At 36.2% G+C, this 19,060-nt stretch overlaps 1 protein-coding gene across 6 annotated transcripts in view; it reads left to right on the top strand.

Annotated features, from left to right (window-relative positions):
• The first annotated feature begins 2,503 nt into the window (after window positions 1-2,503).
• Window positions 2,504-19,060, top strand: part of LOC110167606 (teneurin-3-like) — a 595,717-nt gene continuing 579,160 nt past the window's right edge. For 4 of the 6 annotated variants that reach the window (XM_055158090.1, XM_055158089.1, XM_055158088.1 and 1 more), the window contains exons 1-4: window positions 2,504-2,576; window positions 8,363-8,483; window positions 9,062-9,132; window positions 15,737-16,027. In XM_055158090.1, the coding sequence (XP_055014065.1) occupies window positions 2,504-2,576; window positions 8,363-8,483; window positions 9,062-9,132; window positions 15,737-16,027 (556 nt within the window). The remainder of the gene's footprint in view (window positions 2,577-8,362; window positions 8,484-9,061; window positions 9,133-15,736; window positions 16,028-19,060) is intronic. The other 2 variants (XM_055158092.1, XM_055158091.1) reach the window with 1 other exon arrangement.

Genomic DNA, 19,060 nt, shown 5'->3' on the forward strand with positions numbered 1-19,060 from the left:
ATGTATAACACTTTGTTAGGGGTAAAACAGGAAGTTTTAATGGCAAAATTAAGAAAAAAATCCAGGTGACGACAAATGTGCTAAATTTGCCCGTAGGTCTGGAAGGGTTAAAAAGCAAATATTTATTGTAATACAGTGAGTTTTGACTCTTATCACAAACAGAAATGATCTGTCACAAGTTGAATCTAATAATTTCTACCCAGCAACAGTGATAGATTTGCCTCGGAACATACGGTACATTAAAGGTTGTATAGAAGATTTTCCAAGGAAAGAGAAATGCAGCGACTGTTTGTCCTTTTTTAAATGTTGCGCTTCGCACCTTTTCCCCTTCTCTTCTTCTTTCAGCAACGTCAAAAACTGACTTTCTTTTGCGGCGAACCGGTCGTGAATTCTTCTCTGCCATTAAAACAAAATTTGTGCAAACTGAGAGCTACAGTTCAAAAAAGACGCCAAGAACCGCTAAACATGAACCACGAACATAAACCACACAATCCCAGCGCGTCGGCAAGTCAGCGACGCTAGAAACGTCGGGAATTTGACTGACAACCTAACAGCCAATAGATAAAGAGGTAGCCTTGTTATCTATTGGCTGATGTTTATCTGCCCTCACTACGTCCACAGTTGATGGATTTTCATTCTTTTTTTTTTTTTTTTGGTCATCATAATTACAAGGCTGCTTCTTCTTTATAATTCTATTTTGAACTTTCATTGACAATTTGAAAAAATATTAAAAAAAATCCTCCATACAACCTTTAAGTATAATCTAAAATAACATATCTTTCTAAAGGTCTTTCACTTTGCTTCCTCTTGTTCTGCACTCACTAATGGTTTACAAGTAGCACATCGATATTTCCCTGACACCATATTTTCACGCACCCAAGACTTCAACTATATTTGGAATTTCAGTTCAATGGGTCTTGTGTGGCAGATACAGACCCTGTAAGTAGTTTGAAAGGATTTGGTGATAAACAAGAAGTAATACTCTACTTCACGCAAACTCCATGACATTTTTAAATATAGCCATAGATGTCTGGTCTTCCTCTAGGCCTCCTGTTTCCTGTGGATCTAACCTCAGCATATTTCTATATTCAGTAGACCTCTTCTGTACCATATACTGTATATTCACTCGCAGTAGTAGTAGAAGTAGTATCAGTAGTAGTGGCAGTTTAGGAGGTAGAGTTGTAGTAGCAATAGTTGCAGATAATTGTTTCGTTATTACTCTGATTAACAACTTGTTTGAAATAATACCTTGGAAATAATAAGAAATAGCTTTAAATAAGTGAAATCATTTTACAAATTAGAAAATAAAAATACATTTTATTCAAATAATGATTGCTGTTCTGAGGTCAAGTCATATCAACTGACACGTTCATGATTTGTTGTGTATTTTGAGTTACATTTTTGGCATAACAAACTTCATTAATAGTACTGCAACTCAAAAAGGCCAAGATCTGGAGACGGATGGGTTCCTGGCATAGATTGTACATATAAATGACCCTGGCTCCCATTGACTTAAAATGGAATATCCTCTTGTTCATATGTTCGTATTAACCCGCTGTACATGATCCTGATGGTTTTATTTTGCTATTTTGTCCATTTAAAAAATCCTATTCCTAATATGGAGTCTGGTTCCAAATTTGTTCGTATAACTGCTAACATCGTGAGATTCGATTGACGGGAGAGGAGCATTATGGGTGACGCACAGTTGCTCAATCCACTTCTTTACACAGTCTATGGTAATCCCTGTATCATTCGTTCATTCATTTTTCAATATAAAGCCAAGAATAAGAAAAAAAAAAAAACAGTTTTCTTCATTATTTGTCTCAATCTCTGTCAAAAACAAAGTGAAAAAATGGATAACATTTCTTTTTTTTTTTTCAGTTTTCGATTTTGTGTTTAAACCATGACTTAAACTGTGCTGCCAGACTTTTGCGCCCCATATGGACGGAACAGGACTAAACCAGGTTCGACCAGACTGGAACCACACCGGGAGTGAGGCCAGGACTGAGACCAGGAACAGGACTAGAACTGAGACCGGGACTGAGACCGGGACTGAGACCGGGACTGAAAACGGTTTAGTCCTGGTTCAGTCCTGGTTCAGTCCTGGTTCAGTCCGTATGCGGCACAAACGTCTGGCATCGCAGTTTAAGTCACAAAAATGGGAATTATCCATTATCGTTATCCGTTTTTTTTTTCATTTGGGTTTTGGAGACAAATAATGACGAAAACAGTTATTTTTTTCATTTTCTTATTTTTGGTTTTATATTGAAAAACAAATGAACGAATGATACACAGATTTATGATCCCCACTCACTGCACGCGAAGCATGCGTCAAATGTTACTGAGACAATGAAGTGTATCTTAACCTTATTTTCTGTGTGTCTCCCCAGGTCATCCCTCTTGCCCCTCCCCGCCATCGTGCCGAGCTGCCCCGGGACGTCTCTCTGTGTATGTGGCTGCCCAGCATGCCTCTATGTTCAGCCGAAGCACCAGCCGCAGCATCATGGAAGTGAAGGAGCGCAGGCCCTACTGCTCACTCACCAAAGGCCGCAAGGACAGCCACGGGCCCTACACCGGTGAGGACACAAATACAACAAATAACCTCATACAAATAAATATAAAATGTAAAAATTTATTAAATATAAATACAAATATAAATAAAAAAATAAAAAATAAAATGAGGACAACTACACTGGTTAGAAAATAAATGCAAGAAATAAATATGTGCAAATAAGTAAGTGTAACAATTAATTAAATGTACGTAAAAAATATCATTATTAATGTATAAAAAAAAAATTTAAAAAAAAGAAAAGAAAAAGAGGAAAGTACCATGTAGTGAGAAAATAAATAAATAAAAAATAAATATGAGTAAAAATAAATTAAATGTAAATGCAAATATAAATGCAGTGTAAAAAAAATATAATAAAACAAGAGAAAAGAAGAAAAAAATAAAATAAAATATATAAATATAAAAATAAATTAAATGCAAATAAAAATAGAAATTAAATGCAAATAAAAAAAATAATAATACAAGGATAATAATAAACAATAAAATAATAAACAAAGGACAAATATGGGCCCTACACTGGTGAGAAAAAAAAATTAAAAAAAATAATAAAACAAAATATAGGCAACTGCTTTCCCTACAATGGAGAGACAGCAAATAAATAAATAAATAAATGAAAGGACAAGGAGCGGCCCTGCACTGTTGAGTTGGGGGAGAATTACCCTTATTTAATCGAGATGTATTATTGAGGATGACCCGCCATTAAAAACTGATGAATATGATTTATGGTTTTAAAATTATGCAGGGTCTCTGCCTATGACTTCACCAATCTGGGACATTTCAAATCAAATAAAATAATAACTTTTTTTTTTTTTTTAAGATATGTTTTTACCAAGAAAAAACATATTTTTTTTCAATGTGTTCTTCAAATCCAGTGCAGCTCACTCCCATTTGTCACGTCTCGTTTCTAAGGCCTGGGCCGTGCCATTTAAAACACATTTTTCAGTTGCAGTGGCTTTGGCTGGGCAGCACATCTGGTGGTGATCAGGGCCACTGAGCTCCGCAGCACAGATCATTCTCTCTAAAGAGTCCGTGAGCGGGGTTACAGGGGTCAAACGTCAGGCGCGGTGAGGGTGCTGTGGGTGCTCTGCGGTTGTGGTTGGGTGCATTTCGACGGTGCGGGACATGAGTGAGGCTCAAGTCAAATGAGGCAGTGCTGATCACCTGCTCTGTTCTGTTGTTTTATGAAGACAAGCCCAAAAATGATGTTCTGCATCCGTAAGCTTTTAGGCAGTCTTTAGTTTTGGACAGTTGCCTCTTATTCATGGTGTTACAAGCAAAAGGGTGTGACGAACTAATGTCTGTAGATTTTATAGCGGCGATCCCCAGTGTTGTTAGGATAAGTAATGGTCCTTTTTGAATTTTGGACAGAACAATCATGTGTGACTACTGAATAAATTACAGAAATGTACTCCTATAAAAGTAAGAATGCCCCTCACTACGGCTGTGCTATTAACTGAATTTTGGTCGCGATTTCGATTTTTGTGTCAAACGATCTCCAAACTCATATAATCGAGTTGAAACTATTTAAAGCTTAAAGTTTTTTGGGGGGATATTTTATATAAACAAGTATATTTATTTTATGTTTTAAATGTAGAGATTGTAAAATAGCTGTATATATAGTTTATTTTGGATATATTTATGATTTTCTATGCCTTATTTCATGTTCAAGTATTTGAATTTGAATTTATTTGGAGGATAAGCCCCTTGAGATGTCTCGCCATCTCGTTTTCGACGGGGTCCTCATAATTACAACAACAAAAGACAGATAGAGTAGGGCAGACAGTAGGATACATACATTCAAATAAGCATCAAAACAACAAAATCAACACAACCACACACACACTCACTCACACTTTGACACATAATAAATCAAATTGAGCAAAAAAAATAAGGCAGGGTTCAAAGATAATCACCAAAAACAACAAAATGCACAACAAAATTCAACAAAAACAATGACATGGGTTCTGTAAATATTGCACCAGAGCATTTTTAAATGACGGGACAGAGGTTAATGCACGAATCGATGAGGGAAGACAGTTCCAATCAGAGGGGCTTTATATTTAAATGAGAGTTTTCCTATTTGTTTTTTGACTCTTGGGACAACAAAAAATATCTGATCTGCATTACGTAAACTGTAAGAGGATCTGAATGGAATTAAATACTGTTTGAGATATTCAGGAAAACTGAGATGAATGCATTTAAAGATAAATCATAACCAGTGAAGTTGATGTCAGGAGGACAGAGTGAGCAGGACAGTATATTGTATTCATTTTATGTTTTATTCTCAATCTGAAAGTTTTGCATAAATTATCAATAATAAACTGTATTTTTTGAGAGAGAAATGCTGAATAAATGCATTGTGTAACTAAAAAAATAATTGTTTGAATAATCGTAATTTCAATATTGACCAAAATAATCGTGATCATGATTTTTTTTCCATAATCGAGCAGCCCTAAACCTCACTGTTAATACCAAATTGTTAAAGTATTAGAATATAATTTCGTTAACAGGTCTTTTACAGTTTAGTCTGGTTATATTAGGAGCATAGGAAATATTGGAATATATAGAGCAGGAGTGTCAAACTCAAATTCACAGAGGACCAAATTAAAAACTGGGACTAAGTTGTGGGTCAAACTAAATATTTACTGAAAAATTTCAACAACATCTGCATGTTTTCTCTTCTTTTGAGATATATAATGTTAAACCTTTGAAACATTGTTAAATATTGAATCCAAAACGAGCATAATATAAATTAATAACATAATTTTAAATCATCTGTAGCGGACGGGCCAGCTCTAATACATATTTGATATGATCTCGTGGGCCAAATATAATTATATTATGGGCCAAATTTGGCCCCCGTGCCTGAGTTTGACGTGTCTGATATAGACAATCATCTTAAAAAATAAAACTAAATAATAGTAAGATATTTATTTTACATTTTTTTGCAGTATTTTATAATCAATTGAGACACTCACCTCTACTTTGTATACAGTTATCTTTGTAAATTAGACAAAAAAAAAAAAAAAATCTCAATCGCAACTTCTCTCACACACACACACACACAGACACACGACTTTATCTCTGAAACACAGGTGAAAAGCAAACAAGAAAAAAACAAAAAAAAATCATGAAAGTCGCATGTTGTGTTTTTTTATTTTTATTTTTTTGACAAATGACTCATCCATCATAGGAAGTTTCACAGGAAGAAGTGAAATACCAGATTAAGATGGAAGAATGTTCCGTCGCTTCTGTATCTATTTATACTGCGCATGAGTAAGTAAATGTATTCAAGTGTTGTGCGGCAGGTGGGGGATGAGTCAGAGCGTCCATGTGTACCGCTGTGTACTGATGACATCACATCCTTGTTTAAGCCTCTAGTCTTGGGTAAATGAAATACATGTCTATAATTGAGGTATCATTTGTGATTTTTTTTTTAGGGGGGTTTCTCCAATAAATAAATATAGTTGTACATCCTGGAATGTATCTTAAGCCTCTGTTCATTCCAAAGAAAAATAACAAAAACCACTGAAAACGTGCTTAAAGTGTGCTCCAGTCACGATGTTTTTTTATGGTCTGACTAAACGAGAGAGGAGCCAGAGCCGCGCGGACTACAGTTTGATTTGTAGCATGGAACTTTTCTGCTCATTCTGATCTGCGAGAGGAAAAAGGCGACTCCCCCCTCCTCTCCTGTTCTCTCGCTGTCCTCCCCGGTCGCTCCGTGAACAAAGAAGTGTGGCTGTGCAGTGTGTAGCCCTGTTAATGCAGAGAATGAAGTTATGTGTGTGTGGGGAGCTTGTCCCGCTGCGCTTAAAAGTAAATTTAATGGAACTATTAATTATATTCAAATAAGGCTCTTATATTCTGAAATGAAGTCACATAAAATCAGATATTAACATTTTGCTGTGTAACATTTTTGACATGAGAAAACCCTGGAATAGCTCGGCCTGTCGTGCTAAGACATTTTAAAGTTTGATATATTTATCTATGGAGTAAGAAAGCTTTCAGAAATATATATAGAAATATAGAATAGAAATCCGTGCATATTTGGCTGTAGATGCCCATAAAATAAATATTTGTAAACTCTGGAATGAGTCCAGTCGTACATAAAATGTATTGTGTGTATTTTATTCATCAGAATGCGAATTGAAAAGTTATGACATCAAGAATTACAATCACGAAATGAAAATTTACGATTACGCTTTCAGTCAGTCTTAACCTTCATCTCAGCTGCTTTTCTTGCTGCTCGCTGTGTCTGTAGTCGTGAATGTTTTAATCTAAACATGCAGAGAACGCTGATATTTGTTAATTAACCCTGGGATAACGTTACGTCTGATGTTTGCCAACTGGCTCTACTCTGTTATCTACTAAGATATAGGTGCAATTTCCCGTTCAGAGGAGGGATTTCTGCACAGTATTACACAGCAGTGTTCAGTTCCCGAATTGAATGTGGCAAGACAAGACATTTTTACAATACATTTTAATTGACCCACTTGTTGGTCGCTGTTGTAGCTCCTTGTTGTGCCATTACTCCTCTGCTACAACTTAAGCATGCGCAGTCTTGATCTCGAGCGATGTTTCTTCTGCTCGATAAACTACCACCAGGGCGGGGTCAGAGGAACTGTCTTCTTGTAATACTTTCAGCCCATCTCAAACCGTGTCACGTTGGTATTGCAGTGCGGATTGCAAAATGTCCTAAAATTTGTTCTGCAACTGGTGGACAACTGCAGACAACACAGATATCACAAGATTCTGGAAACGTGTCTGTAGTAGTGGGAAAATATGTGTATTTGTGTGTACTAGTGCTATGGAGTAAGAAAGTTTTCAGAAATATTTGTGTGCATAGAATAGAAATCGGTGTATATTTGTCTGTAGTTGAGCATAAAATAAATATTCATAAACTCTTGAATGAGTCCAGTCGTAAATAAAACGTGTCGCGTGTATTTAATCCATCAGAATATGAACTGAAAAGTTACGACATCAAGAATTATAATCATAAAATGAAAATTTACGAATACGCTTTATTAAGTACGATTGCGAATTCACAGACGCGATCGAGACTTTTGCAGCGCATATGGACCAAACCCGGATTACACCAGGACTAATAAATAATGTCTGTGAAGTGATGATGTATTTTTGACAGTAAAGTCGCGTCTGTGAATTCGCATTCACACTGAAGAAAGCGTAATTGTAAATTTTCATTTTGTGATTGTAATTCTTGACATCATAACTTTTCAATTCATATTCTGATGGATAAAATACACACAATATATTTTATGTACGACTGGACTCATTCGAGAGTTTACGAATATTTATTTTATGCTCAACTACAGACAAATATGCACGGATTTCCCAAATGCGCACAGATTTCTCTTCTATGCGCATGAATATTTCTGAAAGCTTTCTTACTCCATATTTATCTTTATATTTTTACAAGTAATTAGAGATGATAACACTGAAACTAATCTATGTCACTAACACCAAAACCGAAGACAAGATTTATGCCACAAAAAAATTTCAACAAAAGAAGAAACAGCAGCATGCAACACTTTAGTACTTAGTTATTATTTACTTAGTTATTATTTGTCATAGAAGTTATTTATTCAACCACAAATGTCCAAGTCGTGCAAAGAAAATGTGCAAAAGATAAATATTTACTCCAAAAAAATCTCATCCATCAAATATTGAAGTCCACATTTATTGTATTTATCATGACCCAGGCCTAGTCATTTCAAATAAGACACAGAAAGTAAATAAATGTATAAATCAACAAGTGTGTTTGTGTGTGTCTAGGTTCTTCTGGGGACAGTGAGGATTGTGTTCTGAGCTCTCAGGGACTCCGCGTCCCCACACAAAAGTCCTACTCCTCCAGCGAGACGCTCAAGGCCTTCGACCAGCACCAGGACCAGACCAGGTTTCACACTCGGCACTTCGCAGGAACATGCATTCATTTCATCGTCTCATCTTTTACATGCAAAAATTTTTTATATATCTGCTCTAACTTATTTTCACTGTCTTCTTGAACATGTGACAAACACAACTCATCGATTTTAAGTGGTCCAAAAGTATTATTACGGATTACTCACTCAAGTGCTTGTCACAAATTTCAGAAGCCGGACCGGAGTTCTGACATCACGTTCATGTAAACAACAACTAGCATTCTAACACACACTTCCTGATTCACTGGAAATAAAACACCTTATAATTAAAAGTAGACAGCCGACACCATACAGACTCATTTTGACCCTAAGATCTGCTTTCACCATATGGTAGAGCAACTACATGGAAACACAAATGTTACCTTTTCACAATTATTCATTATGCTTTATTTTATTGATTTAAAGTTAAAAGATTGAAAGTCACGGTTACGCATACAATTTAGTTATTCATGGACTCATAATAAGTTCAAATTTCTGGGGAAAAAATGTAATAGAGTCGGATGTGCAAATTCGTGAACGGAACATTAAATATTTGTGTCTTGTTGTGTGTCAGGTTACTGTACGGAACAACCAAAGGACACAAAGAAATGGTGCGCCACGACCAGGACGAATACACCAGACCAGGTGAGAAACAGTCAAGACATGGAAGAAATATAACATTATTACATTAGCATTATATTTCTTTTTTTATATCTTTTATATTTCTATTTCTTTTATATCTATTTTTCCAAATAAATACAATATGAACAGTGTTTATTATGTTTTTGCTGTGACAGTTTTTAGTTGAGATTACTGTCATCGCCTAATCACGATTCTCAAACCAAGGAATAGAATCGATAGGTGTGTAACGATATCCAAGTCTCACGATACGATCTCATCACAGTATGAACCTCATGGTACGATATTTATTGCGATATCGTGGGAAAGCTCACAATATGGTGGGGACGCTCATGATTAGGGATGTAACAATATCCAAATCTTTCGGTATGATATTTTCACAATATACATCACACGGTACGATATTTGTGATGTGATATGTTGTGGAGGCTGAACAGCTAAAACTATAAATATGCAAATTTTTTCTCCTAAAATGCCTTGACAAGACTTAATCCAAAGAACTAAGACTTAAAAGTGTTTAGAACTATTATTTCTTCATGTAGTTTATGCTGAAATAGAGCAAAATATCACTGTCTATGTAGTTCCCTCTGTCTTATTTTTAGTTATTGCTGCTCCTCAGGGTAGCTGCAGGGTCTCAAACGTCTTAAAAAGGTCTTAAATTTCATGTTCCTAAATTAAGGCCTTAAATTATCTCGTCCAAGTCTTATTTTTTTTCACAAAGGTCTTAAATTTCATTAACCTATTTGTTTTGTAAACTCAACTGGGCTGCACTGTGATGTTAAATGGAGGGAGGAAAAAAACAACAACGTGAAATCGTGTAACGTGAATGAACGTCTAATTTGGATTATGCACACACGATACTTTGGTTTCTGGCACCGGCAGCAATGGGTAAACAATCAGTACAGTGGAGGAAGATGTTGATTGGATCATGGGGAAATGGAGGTTTAATCCACAGTGGCTCTTAGATTCTAGATATAGTAGTTGGTTGGTCATTATTAGAACTGAATCTGGGGGTTTTGCCCGCGTAATGGGTGCAATGTTGGTCTTAATTTTCAGTTAAGTGGTCTTAAAAAGGTCTTTAAAAAGTCTTAAATTTGAGGTAGTCAAACCTGGGATACCATGCTCTATAACTCTTAATTAAAGCAAAGAGACTTAATTAATTCGATATATATTGTGATGGTCCATGATATTATTGTGAGAACAATATTTTGGTTATTGTTACATCACTAATAATCGATACTCAGTAGTGCAATGAAGATAAAAACACTCTTTATTGAGAAATTAGAATGTGATTTTCGTCCAGGTATGTTCCGTAGTGGTCCATGGGCGTATAATAGTTGATGTGATCTTATACTTCTTCTGATACAGCTCAAGATCGTTCTAAAACTATTCAGGAAAGGTTCATTTCTGTCCCGTTAATATGACTGTATTAGTATCGATGCTTGTTCAAATGAGTATCTAGTTTTAAACCATTAGCATTTCTTGTTTTAGTGGAAATTTTCCTTACAAGGCCTTTCCTCACAACAACGATGTACGATTATAAATGTAGAAGCAGCAAGCACACAGCTGCAGACATACAAGGATCTATTTGACTTAATACAGTATTCACATATAGTTGTGTTGAGTTGGCAGGATTTGTGTTCTCTTGAGCCTCGTTCTGTCACAGCCCTCACAAAGAGCGCCGGTCTGGGCCTACAGAGAACTGGACTTTTTGTCTTTTATTGCGTAACGGTTCACTCAGTGCTCCTGATTGGGTCCTGGGCTAGTCCTGGTTTAGTCTAATTCTTTAGTGCTCATTTAGTCCTTGGTTATTCTTGGTCTAGTCCTGGTTTAGTCCTGGTTTAGTCTAGTTTTTTAGTCCTTGTTTAGTCTTGGTCTAGTCCTGGTTTAGTCTAGTTCTTTAGTCCTGGTTTAGTCTTGGTCTAGTCCTGGTTTAGTCTAGTTCTTTAGTCCTGGTTTAGTCCTGGTTTAGTCTTGGACTAGTCCTGGTTTAGTCTTGGACTAGTCCTGGTTTAGTCTAGTTCTTTGCTCCTCGTTTAGTCCTGGTTTAGTCCTGGTTTAGTCTTGGTCTAGTCCTGGTTTAGTCTAGTTCTTTAGTCCTTGTTTAGTCTAGTTCTTTAGTCCTTGGTTAGTCTTGGTCTAGTCCTGGTTTAGTCTAGTTCTTTAGTCCTGGTTTAGTCTTGGTCTAGTCCTGGTTTAGTCTAGTTCTTTAGTCCTCGTTTAGTCTTGGTCTAGTCCTGGTTTAGTCTAGTTCTTTAGTCCTGGTTTAGTCTTGGTCTAGTCTGTTTAGTCTAGTTCTTTAGTCCTTGTTTAGTCTTGGTCTAGTCCTGGTTTAGTCTAGTTCTTTAGTCCTTGTTTAGTCTTGGTCTAGTCCTGGTTTAGTCTAGTTCTTTAGTCCTGGTTTAGTCCTGGTTTAGTCTTGGTCTAGTCCTGGTTTAGTCTTGTGTTTTAGTCCTCGTTTAGTCTTGGTCTAGTCCTGGTTTTGTCTAGTTCTTTAGTCCTCATTTAGTCTTGGTTTAGTCTTGGTCTAGTCCTGGTTTAGTCCTTAGTCCAGGTTTGGTTCCACAGTGGTTCCATACTCCCAGTTGTTTCATGTGTGCTCGTAAGAACGCGGCCTCAGCCTCTGAAGTGTTATTGCAGAAGATGAGTTAGAATTATGGATTTTTCCTATACAGAATTTATCATTTCTATAAAGGTTTTCACAGCTGACAACCAAAAGTACTATTATTTTTTTATGTTATTGTTTCGTGCTTTACTATCTCAAAAAACTCTCTTTCAGTTACTGAGCAAAAACTATCTCAATATTTTAAAACAATTGTGAAAAACCTTCTTATACAAATCACTATATGGTTATTATGTGAACCACCTTTTGCTTTTCTCTTTTGTATGATTTTTAAAATTTATTATTTTGTTTTTACCTTGCCCCAGTTACCCCATTTTTAAATTATTTTGTTGAACATTTGAACTAGGGATGGGCATTCGATTAAATTTTCTTAGTCGATCGTTGGGAGAATTAACGATAGATTATCAATTAATCATTAAAGTTTTTATATTAAAATGATCATCATTATTATTACTATCTGCACTACTAATCTGCATAAATAAATTCAACTTTATGACATCAGCCCATTTGAGATTATAATGTGTTTAATGCAGCTTTGTGCTAAAACCACATGGTTAATTTGCATAAACTAAGAAAAAAACGGCTCTTGTGCGCTGATGCAGTCAACTTCTGTCGGACTAAAGGACATGACTCAGTGGAATATAGGACAGGGTGACCATATTTGCGAACACTGTTAGGGGGGGGTGGGAGGTGGGGCCTCGTCATCGACATTGAGATACTCTCACCTGGCAAAGCTGTGTCCTGGTGCTTTGAGGTCCCTGGCACCACCACTGGACACTGAAACATATGTGCTGCTTTGTACACTGTGCACATGGCCTGCCACTTGTCTCGACCGAGGCGGAAAGTGGGGAATTTCTTGTACAAGTCATCATTAAATGCGTATTTGTGCTACGGCGTGTTGCAAGCTGACCGACTGTTTGTGTCTGCTCGCTCCCTCTGAGTGCACAGAGAGCTACAAGAGCCGCTCAGTTTAATGGCCCAGTGAAAGGTCATGAAAACCCGGACATTTGCATCACTTTATAAAAAAAAAAAAAAAAAAACAGACGGCCAGAACAGGACATGGAAAACTGACATCTCCGGGAAAAAATGAAAAGTGTCGATTAAAAATGAACGTGATCGACGAAATTCTTAATGATCAATTATCGAGTAATCGACTAATCATGCCCATCCCTAATTTGAACATTCACTAAAGGCCATACGTCTCTTATTTCAAGGATGTACAAAATCCTTCACTTGTGCCACTTTTGTTTTTCGAAGAAATTTCGTTTTGGACCTGACATGTTTGAATACCAAAGCCTTAGTAATAATAAAAATGTAAAGTAATCATAAAAATGTTTTCTACAATTTTGACATTTTGTTGCCGACGTCGTTCTTTGGTGCCAATTAGCAGCAAGTCAATATTTGAGAAATAAAAAAAAAAATCATAATTACTCCATCATCTTTTCTTTGCCGCCCTAATGAAGCTCATTAAAATTAATACAACTTTTAATTGAACGCAGCTCTCGTTATCTATTGTTGTACCATTAATTAACTCATTAACTAAGCCTTTTTAAACATTATTTTTTAATTATTTGCCGATCAAAGATGAATGAAGGTATTTTTAATGAACATTATTTTTCCTCTCATTAATTTGAAAATATATTAGTGACAATTTCAAATGACATTTTTGTATTTCAAATTCCTTTTGAGTGACATTTCAAACTAATGAAATAAATGTTATATTAAAACAACAATAATTCATCATTTCTGAACATAGAATTATTATTGTTTTCTTTGGTCATATAAATATAACAATACAGCAAAATATTTGTTTCATTCAATACATTTAGTTTGATTCTTTCAGAAATATAAGGATAGCTGTTGAAGTATTTTTAGTAGGCACTTTTTTGAAGTTTAAGCCATGTTAAAATGTAGTTTCCTCCTCAAAAACAGACTTAGAGTTGTGTTTTGTTTCATTTACATGTTTGAGTAATGCTCTGTTCCACCTTGTGATGTTATGAAATGTTAGTTTTTCGAGTTAACGGTAAACTTTTAAATTTTGTTCAGCAGAAACTGGATATTTGAGGGCTAAATCATCCAAATGATTCTAGTGAAGATGTTTGGAGTTTCAAAACACAGTGGAGCACTTCCTGTATTACAACATAACATCATCAAGGTGAAGTGTTTTCCGTTTAAGAGAAGGCCTAAAAATGCAGTGTTAACCATGTGAATGAAACAAAACACAACTCCAGGTATGTTTTTGATGAAGAAACATTGTAACATAGACCAGAAAATATCGTAATATGAGGCCATTAACATAATTAAATAGACGTTGCCTGATTGGTCTTTGTAAATAATGGTGCTGTAGTTTTAATAATAGGCTGGCCTACAGCTCTGTAATCTGTCACTCACTTGTAATGAGACCTCAGAGCAACGCACTGATCAGCACCTGCCTGAGGAACACACTCCATCACTTTTATGTTTACACCTAAAAGTGATGGAGTTTACTTTCACTATCTATCATTTACAGATATTATTTTTGATGTTATTTTATCTAATTTGAATATTTTCTACATGATGTCAAGTGGAGTTACTTTTACAGATTCCTATCTAGTTATATTAGTTGTAGCGTGCTAACATTCCATCAGTCATGTCCAATTTTAATTTGTAATTTTTGTATAATTTGCATTTTGCATGTCTAGGATTGTACATTTAATCTATGGTAGCAGTGGAAGTACTAGTGGTAGTAGCAGTAATGATATTTTGCATCGCTTATATATTTTATAGGTGAACGTTGAGGCGTCATAGTAATAATATAGTAGAAGCAGCATTAGTATTAGTATGTAGTAGTAGTAGTAGTAGTAGTAGTAGTAGTAGTAGTAGCAGCAGCAGCAGCAGCAGCAGCAGCAGCAGCAGTAGCAGCAGTAGCAGTAGTAGCAGCGGCATTAGAGTATTAGTATGTAGGAGTAGTAGTAGTAATAGTTGCAGCAGCATTAGTATTAGTATGTTGTAGTAGTAGTAGTAGTAGCAGTAGTAGTAGTAGTAGTAGTAGTAGTAGTAGTAGTAGTAGTAGTAGTAGTAGTAGTAGTAGTAGTAGTAGTAGTAGTAGTAGTAGTAGTAGTTATAGTAGTAGTAATAGTAGTAGTAGTAGTAGTAGTAGTAGTTGTTGTTGTTGTAATTGTAGTTGTAGTTGTAGTAGTAGTAGTTGTAGTAGTAGTAGTAGTAGTAGTAGTAGTAGTAGTAGTAGTAGTAGTAGTAGTAGTAGTAGTAGTTATAGTAGTAGTTAGTAGTAGTAGTTGTAGTAGTAGTAGTGTAGTAGTGTAGTTGTAGTAGTATGTAGTAGTAGTAGTAGTAGTAGTAGTTGTTGTAGTAGTAGTAGTAGTAGTAGTAGTAGTAGTAGTAGTAGTAGTAGTAGTAGTAGTAGCAATATATGATGTCCCTATTTTGTTTGGGTGTGTGTGTATGTATGTGTGTATTTTTTTTCTTTCAGTATCTGCAGTATATGTAGTTGTAGTATCTGTAGAAGTTGTAGTAGTAGTAGTAGTAGTAGTAGCAGCAGCATTTGTATTAGTATGGACTAGTATTTGTAGTAGTAGCAGTGGTAGTAATAGTAGTAGTAGTAGTAGTAATATATGATGTCCCTATTTTGTTTGTGTGCATGTGTATGTGTGTATTTTTATTTTTTTTCAGTGTCTATAGTATCTGTATTTTTAGTATAAGTACTAGTGGTAGTAGTAATTGTAGTAGTAGTTGTAGTATCAGCAGTATTAATAGTTATCATTACTTATATATTTTGCAGGTGAGTGTTAATAGTACACAGAGGTAATAGTAATAGTAGTAAGATAATAGTAAGATAGTACGTGTAGTTGTGGTAGTATTAGTGGTAATAGCTGCATTAGCATTAGTGTTATTAGTAATAGTAAGTAGTAAGTGTTAGTAATAGTTGTGGTAGTATTAGTAATAAAAGTTTGATTGTTGTTGATCTGTTTTATGTCTTGTGTCATTCAGGTCAGCACTTCAGCCTTCGTCAGCTGGGCATCTGTGAGCCTCCTCCTCCTCGCCGGGGCCTGGCCTTCTGCTCGGAGATGGGCCTTCCTCACAGGGGCTTCTCGGTGGGCACGTGTCCGGACGTGGAGCCCGACAGCGGGGCAGTGATGTCTCCGGAGAGGGCCATGAGGCTGTGGGGGCGCGGGGGCCTGGGCAAGACCTCCGGACGCAGCTCCTGTCTGTCCAGCCGCTCCAACTCCGTGCTCACCCTCACCGACACCGAGCACGAGAACAAGTCGGACAGCGACAATGGTAGGAAAAAGATCTATTTATGTTGCCTTATCTCACATACACTACTGCATCCAAGTACTACACCCTACATATATTCTGCGTACAAGAGAACAAGTCTGACAGCGACAATGGTAGGAACATCATCTACATATCTATAAATCTATATCTATGTCAACTTAAGATCTATTTGCGCGGGATTAGTTTTACCTGTGGACCTTTGGTGATTTGTAATAACTGCGGAGGACACCTGAGATCTTAATCCCTTGCAAATGCGCCATGTCTGTAATTTGTAAAGTAAAAATTCCGCCGCAAATGACCTACTATATTCTGCCAAACACACACTTCCGGTGATACTAGTCCCGTTAATCTGCATCTCAGAGTTTGTTGAAATTGCACGCCTTTTCTATCTCTTTCTTGCCATGTTCTTTTCGCTTTCAGTCTCAGTCAATGCCAGTAAAAAAGAGTAATTTACTGACTTTGTTTATTTTGTGCAAGTAACACCGAGGTGGGTCTGGTAATTTGCAAATTACCTGCCGTCCCCAGGTTGTATTTATCCCATACAAATAGGGCTTTAAATTAGATTAGATTAGAAATACTTTATTATACCAAAGGAAATTCATTTCACGTAGTACTAATAAACTTGGTAGTAACATAATAATAACATAATAGCAGTAACATAAATAGTTTTGCACATACACTACTGCTTCCAAGTACACCTTCATATAGTTTACATACAAGAAGTCTGACAGTGACAATGGTAGGAACATCATCTATAAATCTATATATCTATAACTATGTCACCTTAAGCCGTATTTGCACGGGATTAATTTTACCTGTGGACCTTTGGTGATTTGAAATAATTGCAGAGGACACCTGAGATCTTAATCCCACGTCTGTAATTTGTAAAGTAAAAATTCCACCGCAAATTACTCACTATATTTCACCAAACACACACTTCCGGTGATACTAGTCCCGTGCGAATCTACATCTCAGTGTTTGTTGTAATTGCCTTTTCTATCTCTTTCTTTTCTTGCCTCGTTTTGCCTTTTCGCTTTCAGTCTCAGTCAATGTCAGTGAAAAAGAGTGATCTACGGATTTAGGTTATCCTGTGCAAGTAACACTGAGGTGGCGCGGTAATTTGCAAATTACCGGACGTCCCCAGGTTGTATTTATCCCGTACGAATAGGGCTTTAGATTAGATTAGAAATACTTTATTATACCAAAGGAAATTCATTTCACGCAGTGCTAATAAACTTAATAATAACGTAATAATAACATAGTAGCAGTAACATAAATAGTTTTACACATAAAGTACTGCATCCGAGTACACCTACATATAGTGTACACACACAGTGACAATGGTACGAACATCATCTGCATATCTATAAATCTGTAACTACGTCACCTTAAACCCTATCTGCACGGGATTAGTTTTACCTGTGGACCTTTGGTGATTTGTAATAACTGCGAAAGGACGCCTGAGATCTTAATCCCATGTCTGTAATTTGTAAAGTAAAAATTCCTCTGCAAATTACTCACGATATTTCACCAAACACACACTTCCGGTGATACTAGTCCCGTACGAATCTACATCTTAGTGTTTGTTTTTTCTGTCTCTTTCTGTTCTTGCCTCGTTCTTTTCGCTTCCAATCTCTGTCATTGTCAGTAAAAAAGAGTAATTTACGGTCTTCGTTTATCCTGTGCGAATGTGCTGCAAGTAACACCGAGGTGGGACGGTAATTTGCAAATTACCAGACGTCCCCAGGTTGTACTTATCCCATACGAATAGGGCTTTAGATTAGATTAGAAATACTTTATTATACCAAAGGAAATATATTACAGTATAGTACAATACATACATCCATAATAACAGCATAATAATAACATCATAACTGTAACATAAATTGTACATCCAAGTACCCCACACCTTATGTATTACTCTGTATACAAGGGACAAAGTCAGACTACAACAATGGTCGGGGCATCCTTTATAAATCTATCATACTGCCTACATCCTTTACTTTAGGGCATCAACAAGGGACCTATTGCCCTACACTCTATATATACTCTACATACAGGGGTGTCCAAACTGAATTGGCTCAGAGATCGCAGGAAATACTTTTAACTGCAAAGCAATTCCACCGTAACGTCAATGACACCCGATCCTAAAACGGACGCTCCGAGCTTTATTAACGGTACATTGGCTCTGTCATAACTATGTGAAATGCACCCATCTGAATAATTCACTGTATTGAACACCTGCCTCTGGCCTCTGCTCCGAATATATTTCATTACGCTTCCCTTGGTGAAAAAAGTTTGGACGCCCTGCATGCAGACACTTTCGAGACATACACAGAGAGACTATCCTGCGCACTACTTACATAAACATGGCATTACACTGAAGAAAGTAAACGGGAACGGGCATAAACGCTACATAACGGCATCAAACAAGGGAAAAAAATAAATATTGACAATTGATTCTTATTCATGTTTAGTTCCTTTGTTACTTTATTACCACGCTCTGTCTCTCTAATGGTGTAACAAACATTTTGCGAAATTTGTCGTCGTAGATTTGACATTTCATATTTTTGAATTTTACTTTTTCATTATTTATTATTTTTCTGTTTACTCCTTATCATACTACAGTTACAGTCTACTAACTGCGGTCCCCTGTTGTTTTATCGTTAAAAATGTCTGGTTTTAATGTCACTTTTTATAATCATACGAGCTCTTGACATAACGCTACTAAAATACCTTGTTATTACCACGCATTATAATCCTAATGAAGACGTGAGACAATAATATGCGTTTTGGCGAAGACCTTACCATATTTTTATTTATTTATTTCGCCCTGATTGCTTCACTGTTAATTAATGACAGTAATATTTAAGTGCGTGTGCGTGAAGTAAACAGGTGTATCTTTAATAAAGCAGTAGTCTTCCATTTCCCTTAGAAGGCACTCACATAGAGAGAGGTACACCGAGGACCTGATGCAGTAATTAACAGTACAATCCAAAGTGCTGAGCGTGCGTGTTTCCTATATTAAGTTTGGTG

This window comes from Boleophthalmus pectinirostris, unplaced genomic scaffold, assembly GCF_026225935.1.
Source record: "Boleophthalmus pectinirostris isolate CB_2022bp ecotype Guang Dong unplaced genomic scaffold, ASM2622593v1 HiC_scaffold_22, whole genome shotgun sequence".
Taxonomy (NCBI): domain Eukaryota; kingdom Metazoa; phylum Chordata; class Actinopteri; order Gobiiformes; family Gobiidae; genus Boleophthalmus; species Boleophthalmus pectinirostris.